We start from the raw sequence: 20,634 nt of genomic DNA, 5'->3' as shown, positions 1-20,634 counted from the left end.
AAATAAATTCTGTGCTAAGTCTCTCATCAGTGAAGACGATAAAAACATCAGTCTTGCAGCTCTGAATTTCACAGGTTCAGGATGGAGAGTTGTGTTGGGGTTCAGTGTTCATTTGCAAAATATTTGCATTTCAGAAAATTTGAATTCAAACATGCTTCAAGTTTAAAGGAAGAGTTCACCCAAATATTACCCCCTTTTTTCATTTACTCATCCTGTAAAGAGTGGATTCACACCAAGTTTGACATCATGGGTGACAAATCCCATGATTCTCAGGTATCCCATGACTGCAGATTATATTTTAATCTATTTTACAAGTATGTGTTTCAGATGTATCATTCTTCATTACCAAAAATAGAAAGAAAACCTTTTTCTGTGCAGTAATATTTTATTTCAACTATACATGCTGTGTTAAAAAAAGTCAACAAAAATATTCTTAAACAATGACTGTAATTATTTACATTTTCTCAGAACAGCTTTACAATATCTACACATTAAAATATTCCAGAAAAGAAAAGCTGTATTTCAACTGCCAATGTTTACACAGTATTAAAAATAAAAGGTAAACCAGTCTGGTTTCTTTGCACATATATCGACTGAACAATAAAGGCTTGAAGTCAGATTGCAGATTTATATTGCAATATACAAGGCAGCTCAACACAGGACAACTTGAACCAGAGCACAGGATCAACTCTCTCTCCTTTAATAAAACTGATCTTTAGCAGGTGATGATGCATCAGCCTCCGCTCAGTTGCTCAAATACAATCAGAACATGTAAACAAACATGGAGCTTTGGGCTTGAAGAGGCAAGTTTTACCTCGATACACTGAAATTCCCTAGTCATTTCAAACAAACTGTGAGTCCCTAATCGTAGATACTCCTCTCTAAAAACGCATCTTGTTTTGACCCCAATTAAATATTGTGAAATATTGTGAGCTGAGAGTCAGGTGATAAACATTTTAGATCCATAATACATTCATTATATGGCATCTTGTCATTGCAAATTAGCACCTTCCAAAAACACATAAGAACAAAGTAGCAATAAGAAAATGGCTAATTAATTATTATAATCTTTGTTTGCATTCATTTTCATTCTGAAAACTTCTTATATAAAAGAAACCATTCTAAGGGTGCACCTGCCCCCACTTCAAATATATTTAGATTATTATAATTTCCTAAAGGTGTACCTTCTCTGCTCATATTGAAAAAAAAAAATGTTGACTGTGAAATATCCAAAACCAAACCAAGCTCTAATAACTTTAATAAGGCACACAAATATACAAATCCAGGTCAACTTGCTTTGAAAATGTCCACACTTAAATAGTTGTATATTTACAATAACAATAATCACTGGCACGACTCTGCAAGACACACTGGTACGGTATTGCAGTGATTGTACACTTATAGTGAGTATGCAATTGAGGCCTCTATTATTTAAAACAAGCAGAGTGAAGCTTATCTCTTGGATAGGGTCTAGTATAGAGCTGAGGAGTGGTTTAAAGTAAGGAATGTGCTGTTTGCAGTTTTATGTAATACTTTGCCCAGGAACCAAGAAGCAAGTTCTCTAAAATTGTGTAAACTGGAAGGAATATTCAATGGTTCAGAGGGAAGAGAAATAACTTTATAGTCCCAACAGCAGTATTTGGCATGAAGGAAAGGAGAGAGGTTGATCAATGATCTGCCTTGTGTCATAGTTGAAAGTTGACTTTATGGGATTACAGGATTCCCATTGATTTTCTGGAACTAAAAACAGAACATAGTACATTTGACCAGCGTGATCCTGTGCTGAGTCTGTGGGTTTAAAAGCTTGCAGCAGCTTGACACGCAGAGCCGCTGCATGGAACGTCATCACACTGGAGTTAAACACTGTCATCATCTACACTTAGCAGCACAAATGTTGAGGGCACTTTTACCCTGTGAGTTTTAAAATCAGTAGTCCAAGTAAGGGGCCCTGGGCATTTCTTTTGCACGCAGAAATTATTAATTAATGTCTGGACTTCTGTGTCCAAACACATCTGATGTTAATGCACCTTAAATGGAATTTAGTTTTATGACAGCGCTGACTCAAACTTGTTCTCAAGTTTACTGAAAAAAACATGGGCAATGAATGCACACTGGTTAGCCCCGGAGACTAATCAAACACAGACACACAACGTGTCCCTTTGACTCTTTCTGTCTTCTTGAGAGATATCCAAGCGAAAATACCAAATTTTCCAAACAGTCTAACAAATACAGTTCACATTGATGGGGAGAACAGTGCAGGGGGGAGCATTCACTGCCCGACCGCCACAGCAACTACGCAGCAGCTTTATGCTGCACGTCAGCTGTGACCTATGACCTCAGGCGTCCCTGCCGCCTTAAAGATCAGAATCCGTCACCTGTCACTCAAGCGTGACTGGACATGGTCATTGAGAACTAGCACAACTACCCGAAACAGAAGCTCTGGCATCCGATTCATTTCCCTTCAAAGGAAAGGCCATATCTCTGCGGGCCAAGCGCTTTTACTCCCACTGTCCATTCAAAGAGTAAGATCTTGCTAAGCATTTCAGTAGCTATACTTGTTCACTGCCCTCATTTGTGCAGTCTGTGGTGCAAAACCGTTGGGTTTGGGTGGCACATCGGGCTTTAACGATGCTGTCCGTTTGATGGATGTTCGTGGTAAAGATCCGTGACCACTGTAGCTGCTCTGTCGGGATACAGAAGGTGTCATAGCCATTGGTACCCCGTGAGAGTCTAGTCTAGTGGGTGGGGTAGGAGTTGGGGGCATGTACCCACCTCTGTTCATACTAGGTTGGCGGGACACTATGGCCCCGCTAGGTGAGTGCAGCCCTTTGGGCGGCGAGGATATGGAGTGTCGCTGGGAAGAGCTGCGGTGATACCGCTGTCTCTCGAGTGTTCCCATTTGGCCTGTGGGTGATGTTGGTGTAGTCGGCACATCCACTCTTTTAGTCGGACTATTCCTGGGTAAAGATGAAGAGGGAGAGTACAAGGAGGCCTCTCGGCTTGGGACCTTGGGTGGAATCTCCATTGGGCTTATAATGGGTTCCAGCATTAGGTGCTGTCGGGATTTGGGCATCTCCACCATGATGGCCTTTGGGGGGTTGCTCTCATTCAGATGCTTCAAGAGGTCGTTCAGCGTGTTCCTGGCATCCACAGTGCGTCGCTGGTCTTTACGGCCAGATTTGGAACCATGTTGATCGCTATTCTGGATCTTCTTTTCTGCTTGAGGCCCTTCGGGAGTACTGAATGATCCTCTGATTTCATGTGTGGCATTGGGCAGTACCACAGCACTAGGGATGTGGGGGTTGCTAATGGCAGAATGGGGAGGTGGACTGGAGGGAAGGTATTGTGGGCTTTTTGATGGTTCTTCTTTGCGGGAGCTACTTATCTTACCATGAGCTCTCTCCCACTGGTTCTTGATTGGCTGATGGCTCTTCTGTTGTAGCACAGGTGTGGACTCAGGCGTAGGCAGTGCAGCTAGTTCCGGTGGCTGCCCACTCAGGAGCATTGTCTTAGTGTCTCCGTTGGTTGGCACCTCCCTCCCATTGCTCAACAGGTTGGTGTAGAGTTTGGGAGAATCCATATCAGGTTGGTACTCTTTGACAGGACTGTCAAACAGACCATTGAGCTTGGCAAAGCTGCCAGTGGAATCAGTGCAGGACTGTGCTGACTCTGCATCTTTTTGGATCTTGCGTGGTGTGCGAAGGAAAGCGTCTCTATAGCAGTAAACGACCATGCCGGCGATGAATGCACCAAGCAGGAATGCAGCTAACACACAGGAGATAAGGATGTTCATGTGCACCATCTGGTTAGATTCACCTGCTTGTATTTCCCACACACCTGCAACACAGATAGCCAAACAGCATGTTAGCACACTCAGACAGTTGAGCACAGAACAACTCTCTCTTAAAGCAAAAAGTCCTTTCCCCCAAAACATGCTCAACCATTTGGCGTGAATCAAAAGTGTACTACTTTTATTTTCAACATTTTAGAAACTTTTCAAAGAAAATTCAGAAAATACAATGCAGTACCCTGTTATTATATTAGTGAAGAAGGCAAATTAGTAAAGAGGAGTGGTGGAACATTTTATTGCACAAGGGTTGAGTATCAGGTGAGTTAGTATGTTCTGGTTTTACATGAGAGTTTTCCCAAAAATAATTAAGCCCACTTATTCGAGGGTGAGTTCTGTTAGCATCCGCAGATATTCGAAAGAGTTAGTCAGAGAATCATTTTGCTTTAGATGTGCTTAAAAGTGTTGCTTAGTGGCAAGGCCTTTGGAAGATTTCCTAAAACCCAAAACAATGGGCAGATAAAGAAATGGATGAAAGAAGATAAAGATGTAGCCATTTAGGACAGATTGAACAAAAAAAAATCCCATAGAAAATGCATGAATTTAGATTTTATATAAAATAAAGTTAAAAGTGGAGAACAAATCATAGGAACATAAAAGTAGGAGAAATAATAATAAAAAGCTTTATACGCTGATGGAATCTGAGTATAGCTGCTTGTATGATCTTAATACACTTCAAGACAACAAGGCATTGTGCTGATCTGAAAGTTTTCAAAAGCACATGCATTAGGAGTCTGTATCTCTACTTTGCTAATGTAGTGTGACAGAATTGCTTATCAAGCCATTTTCGTAAGGAATGGGCTGCTTTTAGAGATGTATGCACTCTCTCATATGACTAGCAGCGCTAATAGCAGCTATTACCCAGAATTCCATGCAGCAGCGCAGAGCGCTCTGGTCAAGGCCTTACCCTCCAGCACACCTGGTATAGGTTCAACAGAATGTGAAGTGGCTGGGTCATCGCGGAGCACAGATTTCCGTGAGCCAAAGAGTTGGGGAGTCTGAGTGGGGATGGTTTGGAGTGATTGTATGGGTTCAGAACTTGCGGGCACTGTGACTGACGAGGATGGCAACTCCATGTCTGTAGCGATAAACAAACTGTTAAGAATCGGGGCCCATGATAGGCGCAACGTAACGATCGGGGGTTAGTGCATACTGACAGGACTGACATATGTCAGTTTATACGATTCATTGAGGTTATTTTTTAGAGATTGACTCTTTGGACCATTACAGGTAAGTAATGGCTGTGCAGAGTCTAAGGTAAGGAAAAATTCAGCCTGATAGGAGGGAAAGGATGAAGACCATCTTTAATAGAATAAGACGGCGACAATATAGTCCAGGGAGATAAGATGGAGGTAGCACATATCCATGCAAGAACAAATGCATGAAATGATGGAAAAGCTGGTAATGAGAGATCAGGTGCCCTCTTAATGATAGTGATGATGGTGTGATGAAGAACACATGATTAAAGGTAGGCGGCAGCAGAAGAGGAAAAAAGACGGAGATTTGGAGAATGATGAACTCAAGGTAGGAAATCAGTGCAGTACAGGAAACTAACCAGAGGTTGGGTCGCCATATGATTTGAAATCTGGCGCTGATGTAGTGGCCAAAAATTCTAAAAGAATTAAAGGAACAGGAAATCAGCATAAAATAACAAAAATAAAAGTTTGAAATTATAAAAAAGCTACAACTGTTTTTATCAAATTATCAAAAAGTGTTTGTTTTCCTCTGGTTTAAGCTGTATCGCTCTTTCACTTGCAGGTGTATGTTTCTGTGATGTTCAGGCCTACACAATGTATGTGTACATATGTGTTTGTTTAATTGTCAGAGGAATTAGTATGATGTTTGTGTGATATGTGTTAATTTCCATCAGCTGAGAGTGTAAGGGGGTTATTGATGTGAGAACTACTAACTAATATTTCTTAAAGGGCGCACGTGTTGACTAGCTCACCATGACAATCGCCGAGATGAGCAGTGTTCCCGTATTCAACATCTTGCTCATAACCAGTTCTGCAAAAAAAAGAAAAGACAGAGGGATAAGTAATTGTGTTCTAAGGACTAAGGAAATACATTTGGACTGATGGGCGAATCTAGTTTAGCTTTGCAGGAAATATGTCTGTAATTTCATTTAGCATACCTAGTTTTTCCCCTTTGCCTTTTCTAGGTAAATCGGACTGTTTTAAATTATTATAGGACTTACTGCATAGCTGCAGGAATACGTTCACAAGCTCCATGTGACATCCACCCGCAGTACGGGTCTCTAGAAGCAATACAAGACCTGCAACACAAAAACTAATGTTTATACCAGCACAATATGAAAGATTAACACACCTTACAATTGCTGAGAAGGTTTTTTGCTGTTCAGACTAATAAAATAAAATTTAGATATGCCAATTTTTTTTTCATTTTGCTCCCTGTATAAACAATGCCTAAGTAGAGCTGCATTCATCACTCACTTTTGACAGGAACTGTGTCGTTCGCAGCGGCTGAGTGGTATTCTGACCACACAGCTGGAAAAGGCCACATAGAGCGTGTGGGTGTCTTTATCTAGGTGGAAAGACAGAATTCCCCTATCATCCTCATTGCTGGATAAACACCTGGGAAAAACAGAACAGAGGGAGGGAGACAGTGACGAACAGATAAATCATACGTTATCGGATCTATCTGTCAGTCAATACTTTCTTTAGCCACATATATTAACAGAAAGAGAACAAAACACACATACAACACACACACACTGACACTGCAGAGGAGAAAGTGAAAACCTTTTGCTTTCACATTAAACATATTTAATCTCATCTCAAACATCCCAAAACTCTCAATCAGGTCACAAAAAGACAATTTAATTTTTGAGGTAAATAGCCATGATAGTTTCATAAAATGACTCTTGGGTCTACAAATAAGTTTCTCACAATGTAAAGACAAAGAGAATGATCATGAGATAATTATAGGATTAGAACATACTTGGCTTGGTTGAAAACGTCGATCTCTTCCAGTAGGACGCTGTCATTCAAAGACAGCGGGGATGTCTTGGCCAGAACTTTTAGCAAGATGCCTGCCTCAGAGCCAATGAATACCACTGTGTAATTCTTATGGGGTCCTGCGGTGTTATCAACGGCGAGTGCCGTTAGCCTATACCTACAAAGAAGAAGGAAAAACACTTAAGTGCAGGGCTGCTTTTCAGTTACAAGGAGACGCCTGCATTACAAAAGCTTAACTTGATCTGGCACAGGACAAAACATGTTGAAACGCGACACATCTATCAAGACCTGAACTAGTGAAATTAGGCGTGCCAGTTGTTTAGAACGTGAAACCAACACTCTTTGCTGGGAGGGTTATAAAATGTTTACCTGATGCTTATTTAACAGCTAACACTGGGTCTAGATGGCAAACTGTTCAGTGTGTTCTTATGTGATTGTATAATCGGTGTAGGTATTGGATTTTCTTCTGATGGGTATATATTTTTTTCTGCTTATGAAATGTAACCATTTCAGATAAATCCACCTTTAAAAAAGTCTAATAAAAAGGAGCTGGGTTTACATGTTGATCAGATAGTCTCTTCCTGTCAAAGTGGGCAGTACTTAGACTTTGCTGTTAGTCGAAAGTCTAGGTTGCAGCAAATCTTGTGATCGTGTCAGAACAAGGTTTTGAGACTAGGCTGAATGGTGGCAATTTGCCCATACCTGACTCTTGTTTTGGTGAACCACGGTTCGTCTCCAATGGAGGGGACCGAGGGGTCCATGAGTGGGTGTGACTTGATGAACTGAAGGGTCTCGTCTGGAAACTCGATGGAGGTTTTGTAGGACTCCGCTGAACCGTGTCCCGCACAGCAGCCGGGTCTGAAAAGACAAAACGCGCACACATGCAGTTCCGGTTGAGGGAAAGAGGGCAAAGAACCATGTGCCACATGCCTGTAAATCTATACCCGCCTCCATATGGCCACTGCACACACAGGTTAAATATGCAGCATGTCCAATTATCACATGTTAATTATTAATCTCGCAATGATTAGCCCGTCACGCACTAGTGCCGTGCACCAACCTGGGCTTGGGCAGCTTTTCCTCTGGAAATGGTGTCCACACTGAATCTGCCGTCTTCTGCTCTTTGAAACGGCCACGGAACGCTTTCTCAATGTCCTCCATGGAGAACGCACACACCGCGGAGCCAGGGATACTGAATAAATCGAAAGAGTGGTGTTAGCGCTATTCAGCCTGTTTTCATGTTTTTATATGATTTTATGGAAAGGATTGTGACAAGCTTTACCTGTTCAACTGGGTGGTGAAAACTCCAACCACAGAAGGCACCCCATTAATGTCGATTATGTCTGTAATGGCCTGAAGGACATCAAAGTAGAAAAATGATTCTCCAGGAACGGAACAGTTCAGGCGAGCCTTAACAAAAGATGTCCAGTGTTTCTCCAGCACCCGCTGAGACCCTCCCATGTCATTTTTACAGATCCGAGCCACTCTGGAGTAAACCGCCTGCGGTGAGAGAAAAATAGTGGGAGAAACTCAGCATCGCTCTCTAAATAATAGATCTATCTCCCAAGCGGCTCAGTTGAATCTAAATATACGCAAGAAATATTTTTTTCTCTTAGAGAGAACAAAACTGCAGTGTGCTTGAGGGCTTGAATTAGCACCATGTTACCACCTTAATAATTCACTACTGTAAAACCTGCTCTCGATGCACGTGTTGACTGCAAAATTAACTAAACTTAAATATTCATTAGTCTGTGGCACAAAGAAGTCGTTATACGGGCCGATTTAAAGCAAATCCTGAGGCAACGGATGATATACTGACCCTCTGGGACAAATGCTCATCTCTAAATAAAAGCCAGTGAATACTACATTAACATGCAAATCAGAACTGTATTATCACAGTTTAGATACAACAGGATTACCAAAACTGTACCATGGTACCGTCACATTACTTTTTGTGTGTGTTTTGTGAACTTTAGCATCTGTAGCAACGTTAGCATTGCACATTAAGTTGCAAGTCATACCTTTCCCAAGTTGTTGTGCTCGGCTGCGATTTCTCTGAAAAAGAAGTAGACGAAATCCCCATAATCCACTGCATGGAGGAAATGTGGTTCTGGGAGAGAAAGAGAAAGAGAAAGAGAAAGAAGCATTAGCATCTCCATCACTGACCCCAAGTTAAATTTTGATGCGTTTTTGTTGGCTGAGTGGAATGCCTGAGCGTTGACCTAGATCGTGCCACAGAAAGCTGGATTTTATATCAACACCCGCCATTTTCTGTTCTCCCACACTGACCCACTTCTTTAAGGTACGGTTAGAGGTTATGGTTCAGATGTGTACTGGGTTTAACAAATTTAGCCATGTCAGCATAAAAACAGACTAGCAGACAAGCAAAAGTTTCTGTACCTTTTAACCACTTGGAATCATACTTGATGGTCCGAAGGGCAGAACCGTCTCCCATGCTGCGATAAATCACAGCATCGCTGGCCAGGAAGTCCGCCACCGTGGCCGAGTACAGCTTACCGTCTATGACACATAAATACGTGAGCTTAAACACACACTTCGACTTCACTACACAATTGCATACAACTCACGCAATGTACTTGGAATTCAGCACACATTCACCGAACACTAAAGGCCAATTTACACCGAGAATGAAACAGAAAAGCAAAACGAATTCGAAGACGAATGAAAGGTCTATTTAGACCAACAAAAAAAGAAAGAAAAAAAAGCACTGATTATTTATATTCTTCAATGCAAGATACAGTGCACATGGTATTTCATAGCATTTTTGCTTTTTACTTAAGTGTTCCTACTATTGTATGTACAGTAAATAATCCAGCTTTCTCAATTTTGTGAGTTTAATGCTTAAAACAAAGATAATTTTTTAAATATTATGACTGGAAAACAGGCTGAAAATACTGATTAAGAGCTTTTTTGCAGTGTTTCCTGTACAGACTCATTCAGATGCACACGTGACATCACACTTTACTGTACTTTCATGGCATCTGATTTATGCGTAACATCAGTTTCTACTCGCGTTGGAGCGTTAATTTTATCCAAAACCTTTAAAAATCATGGCAAAGTTATTTATCATCCTCCTCATTATCCTGACAGCTCTCATACCAGCAAACAGGGCAACGTTTGTCTGCTTGGCGTCAAATGGGCATCGGGCCAAACCGCTGATCTCTTCCCCATCAAACTCCAGGTTATCCAACTAAACAAGAGACGGAAATAGATAGAAAAAAATAGAGATGCTGAGACCTTATCTTCACTGTACTGTAAAAATGCTCCCATGCACTTTAACCAGTCACTTATTAAGAGCAAAACAATAGCCAGACTGTCACGTAGACCTCATAAACAGTGTGACCTACCCTGTAGTAACGGCACATGGGGTTGAAACCATTTGTTCCGCAGATGAACACAAGATCATCATTTCTCGGAACCAGGACTTTAATGAAATTATGGCACTCGTCCTGAGAGGAAGACAAGACAGTGAGATTTATGATTGCTTTAGTGCTGTAAATACTACAAGACCAATGACAGCTGATTTTTGCTGAAGAGGTGGAGGTCTCACTCTGTGCTTTCCCTTCATGGCACACGTCTCCCGGTCCGCCTGCCCCGACCGCCACGTCAGCTTCTGTGATATCACACACCATTACCATTAGACACAGTTTCCCACCCGCACACTCATAAACATTAACACTGTACTACACTGCTTTCTAATCAGGCATGATGCAAAAGGTTTACAGCTGTAATTAATATTTATACAGCTGTAATATATATATATATAATTATTTTGTATATTTATATATATATATATAAATACATATGCATGTATATATTTAAGAAATATTTGCATGTGTATACTGTATATATATTCATACATAATTTATATTATATATAAATATTTTATATATAAATAACAAATTTTTCTTAATTATATACATGCATATGTGTGTATTTATATAAACAAAATAATTATACACAGTACACACACACGTTATGTAAACACAAACTTTTATTTTGGATGGGTTTAATCGCGATTAATCGTTGCCCAGCGCTAATATATATATATGTGTATATATATGATAATGTTTTTAATTCTTTGACGTTTTAATGTTTATAGCTCTGTAAAGTCCAATTTTGGACCAATACCATTTTACTGTGGGCGGGGACAGAAAGACAAACAGAAACCTAGCGATTTACAAAAAGTGGTGCCATTACTGGAACTTAATCGCTTGCCGCTTTATTGTGTCACGCCTGGTTAGAACAAGAGCGTTCAGTCATAAAGTGATTTACTGTAAACCCACCCTGTATGGAATTATCTCATTCCTGTAGGACTCTCTTAGACTCACTAAATACACCTGGTCCCTGTGAGAAAGATAGAAACAGTTTACATTACACACACATTACTACTCACAGTTCTACTGTTCGTCAACCAGCTTGTCTGAGCAGGTCAAGCGCTCGAAATCCTTGGTTCCACATCCTGTTTAAGTGCTGACTTACCTGCCAGCGATGAAGAGTGTATCATGTATCTTGGTCATCAGCTGAAAGTCCAGTCTATGCTGAGATTCGTTGCCAGAGGGCCGTCCACGGAAAACCGGGTACTGTCGTGCATCTGCAGAACAAACAGATGCGCTGTTATTCAGTATTAGCGTCAACAGAGATCGATGTTGGTATTGATTGGCTGTTGCAACTGCATGTTAAACTGCCCTGAAGAAAGGCTTTGCTAAAGTAATGAATATTACACCAGCAGCTCCCGCATTGACGTCCAGCGACTGCACTGTCAGCATGCTAGGGTGTTTTCTCACTGCAGAGCACAGAAGCGCTAATGCAGCGACTATAGACGTGTATGTCTTCTTAAGAGTGTGGATGGCTGTATTTTCAAGTAAAGGCACTTTTTTGTGTCCAAGAGGTTGATATTAAAACAAATTATTACTTGCAATATTTTAGAATGCCTTATCATCATTTATTGTTTGCTTACCTTTCATATTACTTTGATTTTATTGGTTTAAATAGGCCTAGTCCCAAACCCAGACTTCCGATATTAAACTAGGAAAATCCATTATAAACATATAGATTATTATTATTATGTTGTTGTAGTTTTAAAACAACAATAAAACAAACCATTTCAATATTTAACATGTTAGAATATTTTTAGTGTGCGCCTTTTCCAATCTAGCTGTCATTTTATTAAATTGTGTAAAAACAAGGGTGACTATGTAATTTAATTGTTCATGTTTACAATACATAAATACTAATTATGAAATTTTCCTTTGGAAGACAAAGGGGTTGCTAATAAAACGTACATGAATCGAGATGGTGGAAATGTAATTTGTTCAGAAAAAGGTTTGGAAAAATGACAAAAACTATTTTGTTTGTGTGTATTTATATCCACTGGCCATTGTTAATGGGAAATATGATGAACTAGTGAGAGGGAGTTTATTTTCTAAAAGCCTGCAGGACCAAAAGTGCACTTAGCTGAAGAAAAGAAATGTTTTTTTCTAAGAACTTGATAAAGATCTTATGTAGATCTGGGGGCAATTCACAGAATTCAACAGAATGACGTTTCCCTGTGCTTACAGTGTCTGTCCACAACATCTAAAGGGATGTTGTCCTCAGGAAAGCTCACAGCCTCCAGGTGGGACGCCATCAGCAGCAGTAGCAGCAGCAGGTCAGTCTTCAGTTCTCGCCACCCCATTGCTGGCACAGAGGGCAAACACCACCTGTACTGCACTTATGTAGATGTTACCTGCAACACACACAGAAATACAGATGTCAACATGCATCCCAGGCGCTCTTTCCTCTTTTGTTTTTTTGTATGACCTCTGTCAGGATTTGCTACATAGATTAGAACGCCTGCTTTTTATACGCATACAGGTTCACTCCCAACAGATCATTTAGTGTGTGTGTGTGTGTATTTGGCAGCCAATACCCCTGATTGAAAACCTGTCCATGAGAGGAAGGTCAAAAAACAGACAGAGAGGGGGTGGAAAAGTGAGTGTTTGAGACACCACAAACGCAGAAATGAACGTTGCGCTATCAGCTAGCACTGATACACACTTTCACTATTTTATTTTAAGATATAATTTGCGTACTATTAAGTGTGTGCGCATGTGTGTTGGGATTGAGTACTACAGGTGGGAGTGTGTTTGCTGCGCCTGGCACAGAAGTCTTCAAACGGACATTCAAACAGGAAGATTTTCAAAGGTCTGCATGCTGTGGTTGGGGTCGTGTCCTGGAGAGACAATCATCTGTGCATATTAATGAGCAGTGTAAAGTCAAATATTTATAAAGCTACAAATTATTCATGCCAGCAAAGCCCGAACGGATATAAACAATTTACATGGAGACAACAAGCAGCTTGGCAGAACGAGAGTGAGTGAGTGAGTCAGGCCCCAACCACTTCCTGAGAGTGTCTCGCCACACATGCTTGCATATAGTATTGACGTTTTTGCAATTAGCGGCCCTGTGCACCTGCTCCCACACTGTAATATGTATATCCTGCCTGTCCCACCCTGCTATTATTGATTAGCCGTTGATTGATCAGCTCTCAATTGATCAGCTGAGTGGGACGTGGCCTGGGGAAATTCTCCAACTGAAACATGATCCACAGTCTTGCAAGGAAGGGAGTTTCTCTGCTCATCTGTTGCCATAATGGATCTTCATTTCTACAGGCTGACTGCAAGGGATTCTGGGCTATCGAGCTTTGATCAGATCAATAGAAACGACTCTTTCTCTGGCAATTTTTTGAGATGAGATGAGAAGAGAGAAAAGGTTGATGATACGAGTAGACGAAGGGAAGAGAAGGGACGGAGAGACAACAGACGAGATGAGAAAAGCAGAGACGAGATGAGAAGAGAAGAGACAAGACAAGGTGAAAATTGAAGCGAGGAGATGAGAGGACAAGATACTAGATGAGAAAAGAACAGAAAATATGAAACAAGAAAAGGAAAGAAAAGAAGAGACTAGGTGAGAAAAAAAGGTCAAGATGAGAAAAAAATTAGACAAGAGGAGCTGAAACATGGATAAGAGGCGGGAAGAGAAGAAAAGGAGAGACGATGAGACGAGGTAAGAATTGAAGCAAGGAGAGGACATGAGACAGGGATGACAGACTAGATGAAAATAGGACATTTGAGACAAGAAAATAAGAGAAGAGAAGGAAAGGAAAGAAAAGAAAAGATGAGGAGAAAAAGTGAGAGGTCAATGAGAAAAAATGGGGCAATAGGACAATAGGAGACAAGATAAAACATAGAACAGATAGAACAAGGAGGACACATCAGATGAGACGAGACAAACATGAGACAAGGTGAGACGAGAAAAAAACATGAGATGAGAAGAGATGAAAAGGATGGACAAGATAGGATTAGTCCAAACGAGGCAAGATTTGAAGAAAGGAGAGGCAAGAAGAAAGGATGAGAGGCTAGATGAGAATAGAATATAGAGATAAAAGATCAAAGAAAAGAGATAAGATGAGACAAAAAATTAAGAAAAGAGAGGCAATGAGAGAACATGATACAGGGATGAGAAACTAGGTAAAAGAAAAGATAATACAAGAAATGAGAAAAAGGAAGACAAGAAAAGCCAAGACAGGCCAAAGATAGAACAGATAAGATGAGGACACACTAGATGACACGAGACAAGCATGAGAGACTAGATGAGACAAGAAGAGATGAAAAGGAGAGACAAGATGAGCCCAGAAGGTAGAGAAAGACAAGGTGAGAAGAAACGAGACAAGATGAGGCATGCATTGAAGCAGGGGAGGCTAGGAGAAGAGATGAGACAGGAATGTGAGAAAGAGAAAAAGTGAGACAATATGGAGGAGGACACAGAAATAAAACAGACGAGATAAGAAGGGCACACCGGATGAGATGAGACAAGCATGAGAGACAAGAAAAGACGACAACAAAACAACTGAGATGAGAAGAGAAGGATCAAGACGAGACACGGTGAGAAAATGAAAAGAGGAGAGACCAGAAGACGGGACAAGAATAAAGATTGTTTTCTTTGCCCATGTGGGGCTTGAGCGATTAAAAGCTTTAACGCTTGGACACTTAGTGGAAGTCAAAGGTCAAGGGGTCATAAAATGTCTATCATAACAGAGCTCCAAATGAATTTCTTTTCCCAAGCGCATCTTTGATCCGTACAGAAGTGCACACATCAGCAGAACAGAGCTCTCGGAGGGGCCGGGAAACACCGTATGGATTAAGCGATGTGTACAAGAGGAGCCCCAGTTTAATACAGCACTGGAAGTCTAATCACAGCTTCACAGCGCCGTATCATTTCCTCCGCCTGGATATTACTTCATGAAATAAAGAGGGGATATTTCCAGCACCCTGGAACATATTCAGTGTCAATGACAGAAATTCCTTACTCGCTCTAATCATTATTCATAGAAACACCACAGGGAGATACAGAGACATGCTACAATACCACAACAATTCCGATGCACGAAAAACACCAGGCTTGGGCAAAGAGAAGCAAGAGAAACCTAATGCAAAACAGAAACAAAGGACATACAAAGGTCAGCCGTCTTAAATTTCTTTTCAATATACACAAGCGCAACGTGTTTTCTATTGAACGTCTTGGTTTGGTTTTCCATTCTTGCCCTCCGGTGTGTGAGCCCGGACAGGCCCTGCGTGGAGAGAGAGTCGACTAGTCACGCAACCTGTTAATGTTTATCTGCTCCTTGGCTACTCTCGTTACAGCCTCTCTTAGTGCGACGCAATCACGCACTCGCTGATGTTTTTGGCAGTGTTTCCCGGGATGCTGGCACGCCCCTGGTGTTGGCAGGTGGTTCCAGTAAGATTGCCTGCAGCAGATCCACCCAGTGCCCGCCCCGCCAGAGTCCAGCTGTAGCAAACGCGACAGTGAAGGCCAAAAGAACAAAGCCGGTCGGTGGCGTTCAGTGGTTTCAGTTAACCTTGCGAAATAAACGCTCCCCACTGTCTGCATTAGTGCAGCAGATGTGCTATGGTAAGTTTTATGCATCTTGAGACAGGAGAGAATTATGTTGCTTAACTGAGGAGCATTTCAATCAACTTTAGCTTTAGTTTAACACAAGCCCCGCAGATCTGCCCGAGGCCTGACACTGAGAAAGAAGATGAAGGAATAAATCAACAGAAGCTGTAAAATAAGGCTGGGAAGTATGATGGTATATACCACACAATGGCAGAAATGTGCCAGCTGGCGGAGACTTTGCTATATCGTGGTGGAAATATACGAGTGGCTATCAGTGCTCAGAAGTGATTTATGTTTCCATACAAAAGCAATTAATAAAAATGGAACAACGTGACAATACAGAGCGGGATGTGTGCCAAACCTGTCCCAAACTTGTTTTAGATCTTTAATTTAAGTTTAAAACTTGTATTTAAAGGTATTTCTTAGGCACAACACAAAACAGTTTATTCATTTATGATTGCCAAGCAACTTTGCCGCGTTTCTGTGTTAATAAATATAATATAAAACTGATTTGTGGACACAGGTGTGTGTATATTGATAATTTTACATTACACTGTGATGATGTCAGAATGCTGTGTGTGAACAGTAATGTATAATGTTTGTTTTACCGTAGCATTGTGGCTCATCCAATCAGAATTCAGAGTATGTACTATTAGATTACATATATTTTGGTTTGTGTCCACCAAATAAAAAAGTTTCATTAATAAATAAATAATCAAGTCAGATTAAGTATCTTTCATTTGTATTGTATCTAATTAGCTGGATTATGCACAATATAACACTTCACAATAAGTGTATTTAATTAGTTAATACAATAATTAAAATTAAAAATGAGCAAAACATTTGTTAAAATGTTTATTATTTTTTGTTAATGTTAGGTAATAAAAATACAATGTTCATGTTAGCTTTAGAAGTATGTTCCTTTACATTATGTAATGTTAACAAATGGAAACCAAACTATTTATATATTTTACAAGAATCTTTAAAAAAAAGCTATATTGTGATATAACATCTACATGTATTGTGATAAGATATTGGTCATAACGCACCCTCAAACCTTAAAATGACCTTGAACAACGGGCCCTCGGATCTACTCTCACAACTCAACAGTTGTGATGTGTGTGGTTTCAGAGACGCTCGCGCTGAGATTAGAGCTCTCCCACAGAAGAGCACTGAAATCATAAAGTTGTTTACAGTGGGATTACTGCTGAGGAGTCACAACTTGTTACTCCACATCTGTAAGACAGGTCAGGGCCCACCTGAGCAGCTCCACTCCCCACCCCCACTCTCCCAAAGCCCTGTCCTGCAGGTGTATGCAAGTGTGTGTGTTGAGGGAACAATAGCGAGCTCAGAGTCCGTTCAGTCCAGGCCAGTGAGGAGACCTCCATGCTTTAAAGGTTAAATCAGTTACTCAAGCCTGACCGAGACTGAACACAAGGCAGCAGGACTGGCATGGGCTTAGTGGACACAATGTGGCCAGCTGTTGTGACTGACTATTCACACACCCACATGAAAAGTGCTGAAACTGCTTCACGGTGAAGTTTCAGAAGAGGTAGATGTTATCTGGCGCTCTCTGAAAGAGGGTTGACAGGTTCAGCTGAGATAAGAGGCCGCACACTCTTGCAGTGTGTTTATCAGATATAAAACTCTCAAACTCACACATTCATGAAGCACAAATTAACAAAAGCATGCATTAGGAGAACAGCATATGTCATTAACTTTCATATGGTCACACAGCAAGAAATGGAGAAGAGCGGAGAGTGTTGTAATAAAGAGTGAGTTGTAACACGTTTAACCAATTAAAAATGAGCTATAGAGTAAAATCACTATATGACCAGCATCGTTCTGAGGTGACAGTAGTTGTAAGATTTATTTGATATACATCCTTACAACCTATTCATCTGTGTTGTGTTACTACCACATTATTTGTATCATTGTGGAGCCTTTCCATTGACATGTTTTTATTCTAAGCAAATTATATTTTCTATTCCTGTTTTACTGTCCTTGTTGGGACATGTGGGGTTCACAATCTGGACAAAAGCTCAGCACAAACATACACTTATGCCTTATGTTTTTAGCTTGTGTTGTAGTTGTTAGCTTATGGTTTAATGTATTTGTTTGACATTTGTTGCTAGCTGGTTTGAATTAAAATGTTTTCTAGTTTACTGTTGTGAATTACCATGTGGGATGGTGGCATAACAATTGTTTTGAAAAATGTACTTTGATGAACGACAGCTGGCATTTAAACGTATGTTTTCTATTAGTCTTGCAACCCACTCAAAGATGGTAGGTACTTTATATCAAATTGAGACATTGAATCAGTCTCCCCTACTTCGTGTTTTGCACTCAACATTTGCCTCAGTATTTTGTAACAAGCAACATTCTGCGCGTAGGCTACACGGAATAAAACGAGATGGTTGTGTGTATAAAAAAAAAAAAAAAAAAAAAAAAAAAAAAACTTCGTTCTTACAACTCATTCATTCATTCTGTTGACGGCTGCCACTCACGTAAAAAAAAAACGCATTTCGCTTCATTTGCTACATGTGTGTTTATCACAGCGCATGTCGGATGTCACTCAACAGTTTGTCTATGACCGATATGAACAGCATCTTCAAACACCTCTCCGTTCGGATACGGACCTGAACTCCGCCTCTGAAGAGAGCATATGAATCAAAGCGTTCAGGCTGGAGCCGAGCCGTGACGAATCTCTTGAGTTGCAGTAAATGCATAAAGACAACAGTGGAGTGTTAGGTCGGTAATGGCTTCTGCTGGGAAATTGATTGTGTTAATGCATGACCGTGGGCTCCAAAACCCACTTTACACAACAACGGCAACACTATCTCTCTCCCTCCCTCTACCTCGGACCATATTCTACCGGCAGTAGAGATATTATTATTGTTTTGCGGTTTAAAAGATTGTATCAGTTTGAATGACATAATGTAACTCCCAGGCAAAGGTTAGATGCATTTATGACTGTGGATCTTCCTTGTTGTACTTCTGTGTGAACTTCGATCCCTCATCATTAAGGGACAGGAGAGATCTAAAGTGCATTATGGAGACACTGTCCCATCCAATGTCAGAAAATAACTGGCATTGATTTAAAGGGGCATTTTTGATCTTTATGAGGGCTTTTTTCCCCCTCACATAAAGCGTGCCGCCTATTTGTTCCAAACATTTCAAATGATTGAACTAGGCTAATTAAAATTGACACTAAAGTGGCTATGGCTATAAATGGACATAGGTATATTTCATTAAATATATATTATATACATTTCTAATTGTAGGTAAAATCATGCGAATTCACAAGAGGAACATGTTGCCCCCATATTTTAAATATCTATATTGAGCATTTTTGCCCTATGTTTGGGTTAATTTCTGACCCTTGTCCCATCTGACCCCGTTTATAGGCTAGTATGCAAGGAGAGAAACGATACAATTGGGGAATCAAATGCTTGAATCAGCTTCTGTCTCAGCTTTGTGCGTTTTTACACTATTTAAATCCCGGTGTTTTTTTTTTTTTTTTTTTTGCATTTATATTTTCATTTTATGTTAATACGCAGGGGGGGGGGGGGGGGACATGATAGAAGCAATAAGAAAAAGATAGATACAAGGAAAGAAAAAAGAATAACTAATCGAATAGAGGCAACAGGATGTGACAGTATTGATTTATCTCATTAAATGCTAAATATAATCAGTTACTTTTATCTAAGCGCATGATTGCGCTCGAATACAGAAAAAAAGTTTCGGTACAGCAGTATTACACCATTTGCTTCAACATTTGTGTGACAACAAAGTGTAAGAATGAGAACAGAAATCCTACCTGAATGTTCTCCAAACGAGCATGTAGATTACGATACTCTCTCCGTTATATTCCAAAGTGTTTTACGCTATTAAATCCAATGCAATAAGACAGCATGTGTGTAGCTCGCTCCATAAAGCCAGAGGATCCCCATGTGTTTGTTTTATCCGAACCACGCAAAACAATTCCCAGAGCCTACGGGGCTCGTCCAGCTCGTCTTCTGGATAAAGCTTTGTGATCTTCAAAAGCTCACCGATCAAATAGCACCAAGACCCTCCCTCTCCTCTAGTACCATCCCCCCGTCATTCACCAAACCAAACCAATACAACCCAAATCAAATAAAACAAACTAAGTAATTACCTCAAGAGATCTGCTCTTCGGAATGAAGAACTTTAAGCGCGTGCGTCACTCCTCTTATAAACAATCCGAATCAGTGTGAACGGGTAACAGGGTGAATAAAAATAGCTCCAGTTCTATTTTTGCGCTGCACCTATAGTACTTCTGATGTTTTGGAAATCTTTTTCTTGCCGCTTCTTTTCCTTCTCTCCATTTTTACAGTCTCACACGCTCGTAACGTTGCATTTTCCCCAATAAAATAAACTCACCTCATCTGAAACCGTGGTTCTCTTTACGCGATTTGGATCGCAACAACTCTGAGTCAAGCTTTAAGTGTCTCTCTCCGTTCTGAGCGGGGAAAAACAAACTAATGCACGGCAAATGGTGTAACTCGATCTATCCCGAGTCCATCCATCAGCAGAGCCAACCACAGCCTAGCCTAGAAACTGATCCCTCCCCATTCCCTCTCGCTATCCCTCTCCCTCTCTCTTTCCCTCTACTCCCTCTATCCACTCCAGCGCTAGTAGATGTGGTTTTTGGCTGCTTTCCCTTGCTAGGCTGTTTTCTTTTTCTCTTGCCAGAGTGGGAGACCTTTATTGTCTGTATATGTGTATGTATTTATGTATATAAATATGTACAATATTTATTAATGCTTTTGCAATGTAAACACTTTTAACACAGCAATAAAGCGCCTTGGATGTCTTGTGTGTGTATAT

General features: G+C 40.6%; 1 protein-coding gene across 7 annotated transcripts; it reads right to left on the bottom strand.

Moving 5' to 3' along the window:
- Positions 1-1,241: 1,241 nt before the first annotated feature.
- sema6dl (sema domain, transmembrane domain (TM), and cytoplasmic domain, (semaphorin) 6D, like) lies at positions 1,242-20,330 on the bottom strand. Of its 7 annotated transcripts, none has more exons than XM_056242886.1 (19): positions 20,188-20,330; positions 12,406-12,574; positions 11,329-11,440; positions 11,133-11,193; positions 10,397-10,459; positions 10,194-10,295; positions 9,946-10,036; positions 9,226-9,345; positions 8,847-8,935; positions 8,108-8,325; positions 7,886-8,017; positions 7,528-7,683; positions 6,809-6,982; positions 6,301-6,441; positions 6,045-6,122; positions 5,796-5,854; positions 5,403-5,459; positions 4,755-4,925; positions 1,242-3,837 (listed from the first exon to the last, which is right to left on the bottom strand). In XM_056242886.1, exons 2-19 carry the CDS (start codon positions 12,521-12,523, stop codon positions 2,543-2,545), a joined length of 3,237 nt encoding a protein of 1,078 aa, XP_056098861.1. In that variant the 5' UTR covers positions 12,524-12,574; positions 20,188-20,330; the 3' UTR covers positions 1,242-2,542. The 7 variants fall into 7 exon arrangements, with proteins under 7 accessions (XP_056098861.1, XP_056098853.1, XP_056098869.1 ...); XM_056242878.1 differs by having other exon boundaries at positions 19,943-20,304; XM_056242894.1 differs by lacking the exon at positions 20,188-20,330 and adding an exon at positions 19,604-19,873 and having other exon boundaries at positions 4,767-4,925.
- Between the last annotated feature and the right edge of the window lie 304 nt (positions 20,331-20,634).

Source organism: Rhinichthys klamathensis, unplaced genomic scaffold (assembly GCF_029890125.1).
Source record: "Rhinichthys klamathensis goyatoka isolate OS25496 unplaced genomic scaffold, OSU_Roscu_1.1 h1tg000024l_1, whole genome shotgun sequence".
NCBI classification, from domain to species: domain Eukaryota; kingdom Metazoa; phylum Chordata; class Actinopteri; order Cypriniformes; family Leuciscidae; genus Rhinichthys; species Rhinichthys klamathensis.
Note: the sequence above shows the minus strand (reverse complement) of the source record. Positions and strands in the feature narration are given on the sequence as shown.

Excerpts from the sequence above, each read along its gene's own strand:
- sema6dl (XM_056242886.1), bottom strand. The coding sequence starts at position 12,523 with ATGGGGTGGCGAGAACTGAAGACTGACCTGCTGCTGCTACTGCTGCTG. Across the intron at positions 5,855-6,044 it reads CGTATTCCTGCAGCTATGCA|AACTGGTTATGAGCAAGATG; the intron begins GTAAGTCCTATA and ends TTTTTTTTGCAG. Across the intron at positions 4,926-5,402 it reads ATATGGCGACCCAACCTCTG|ACATGGAGTTGCCATCCTCG; the intron begins GTTAGTTTCCTG and ends TTATCGCTACAG.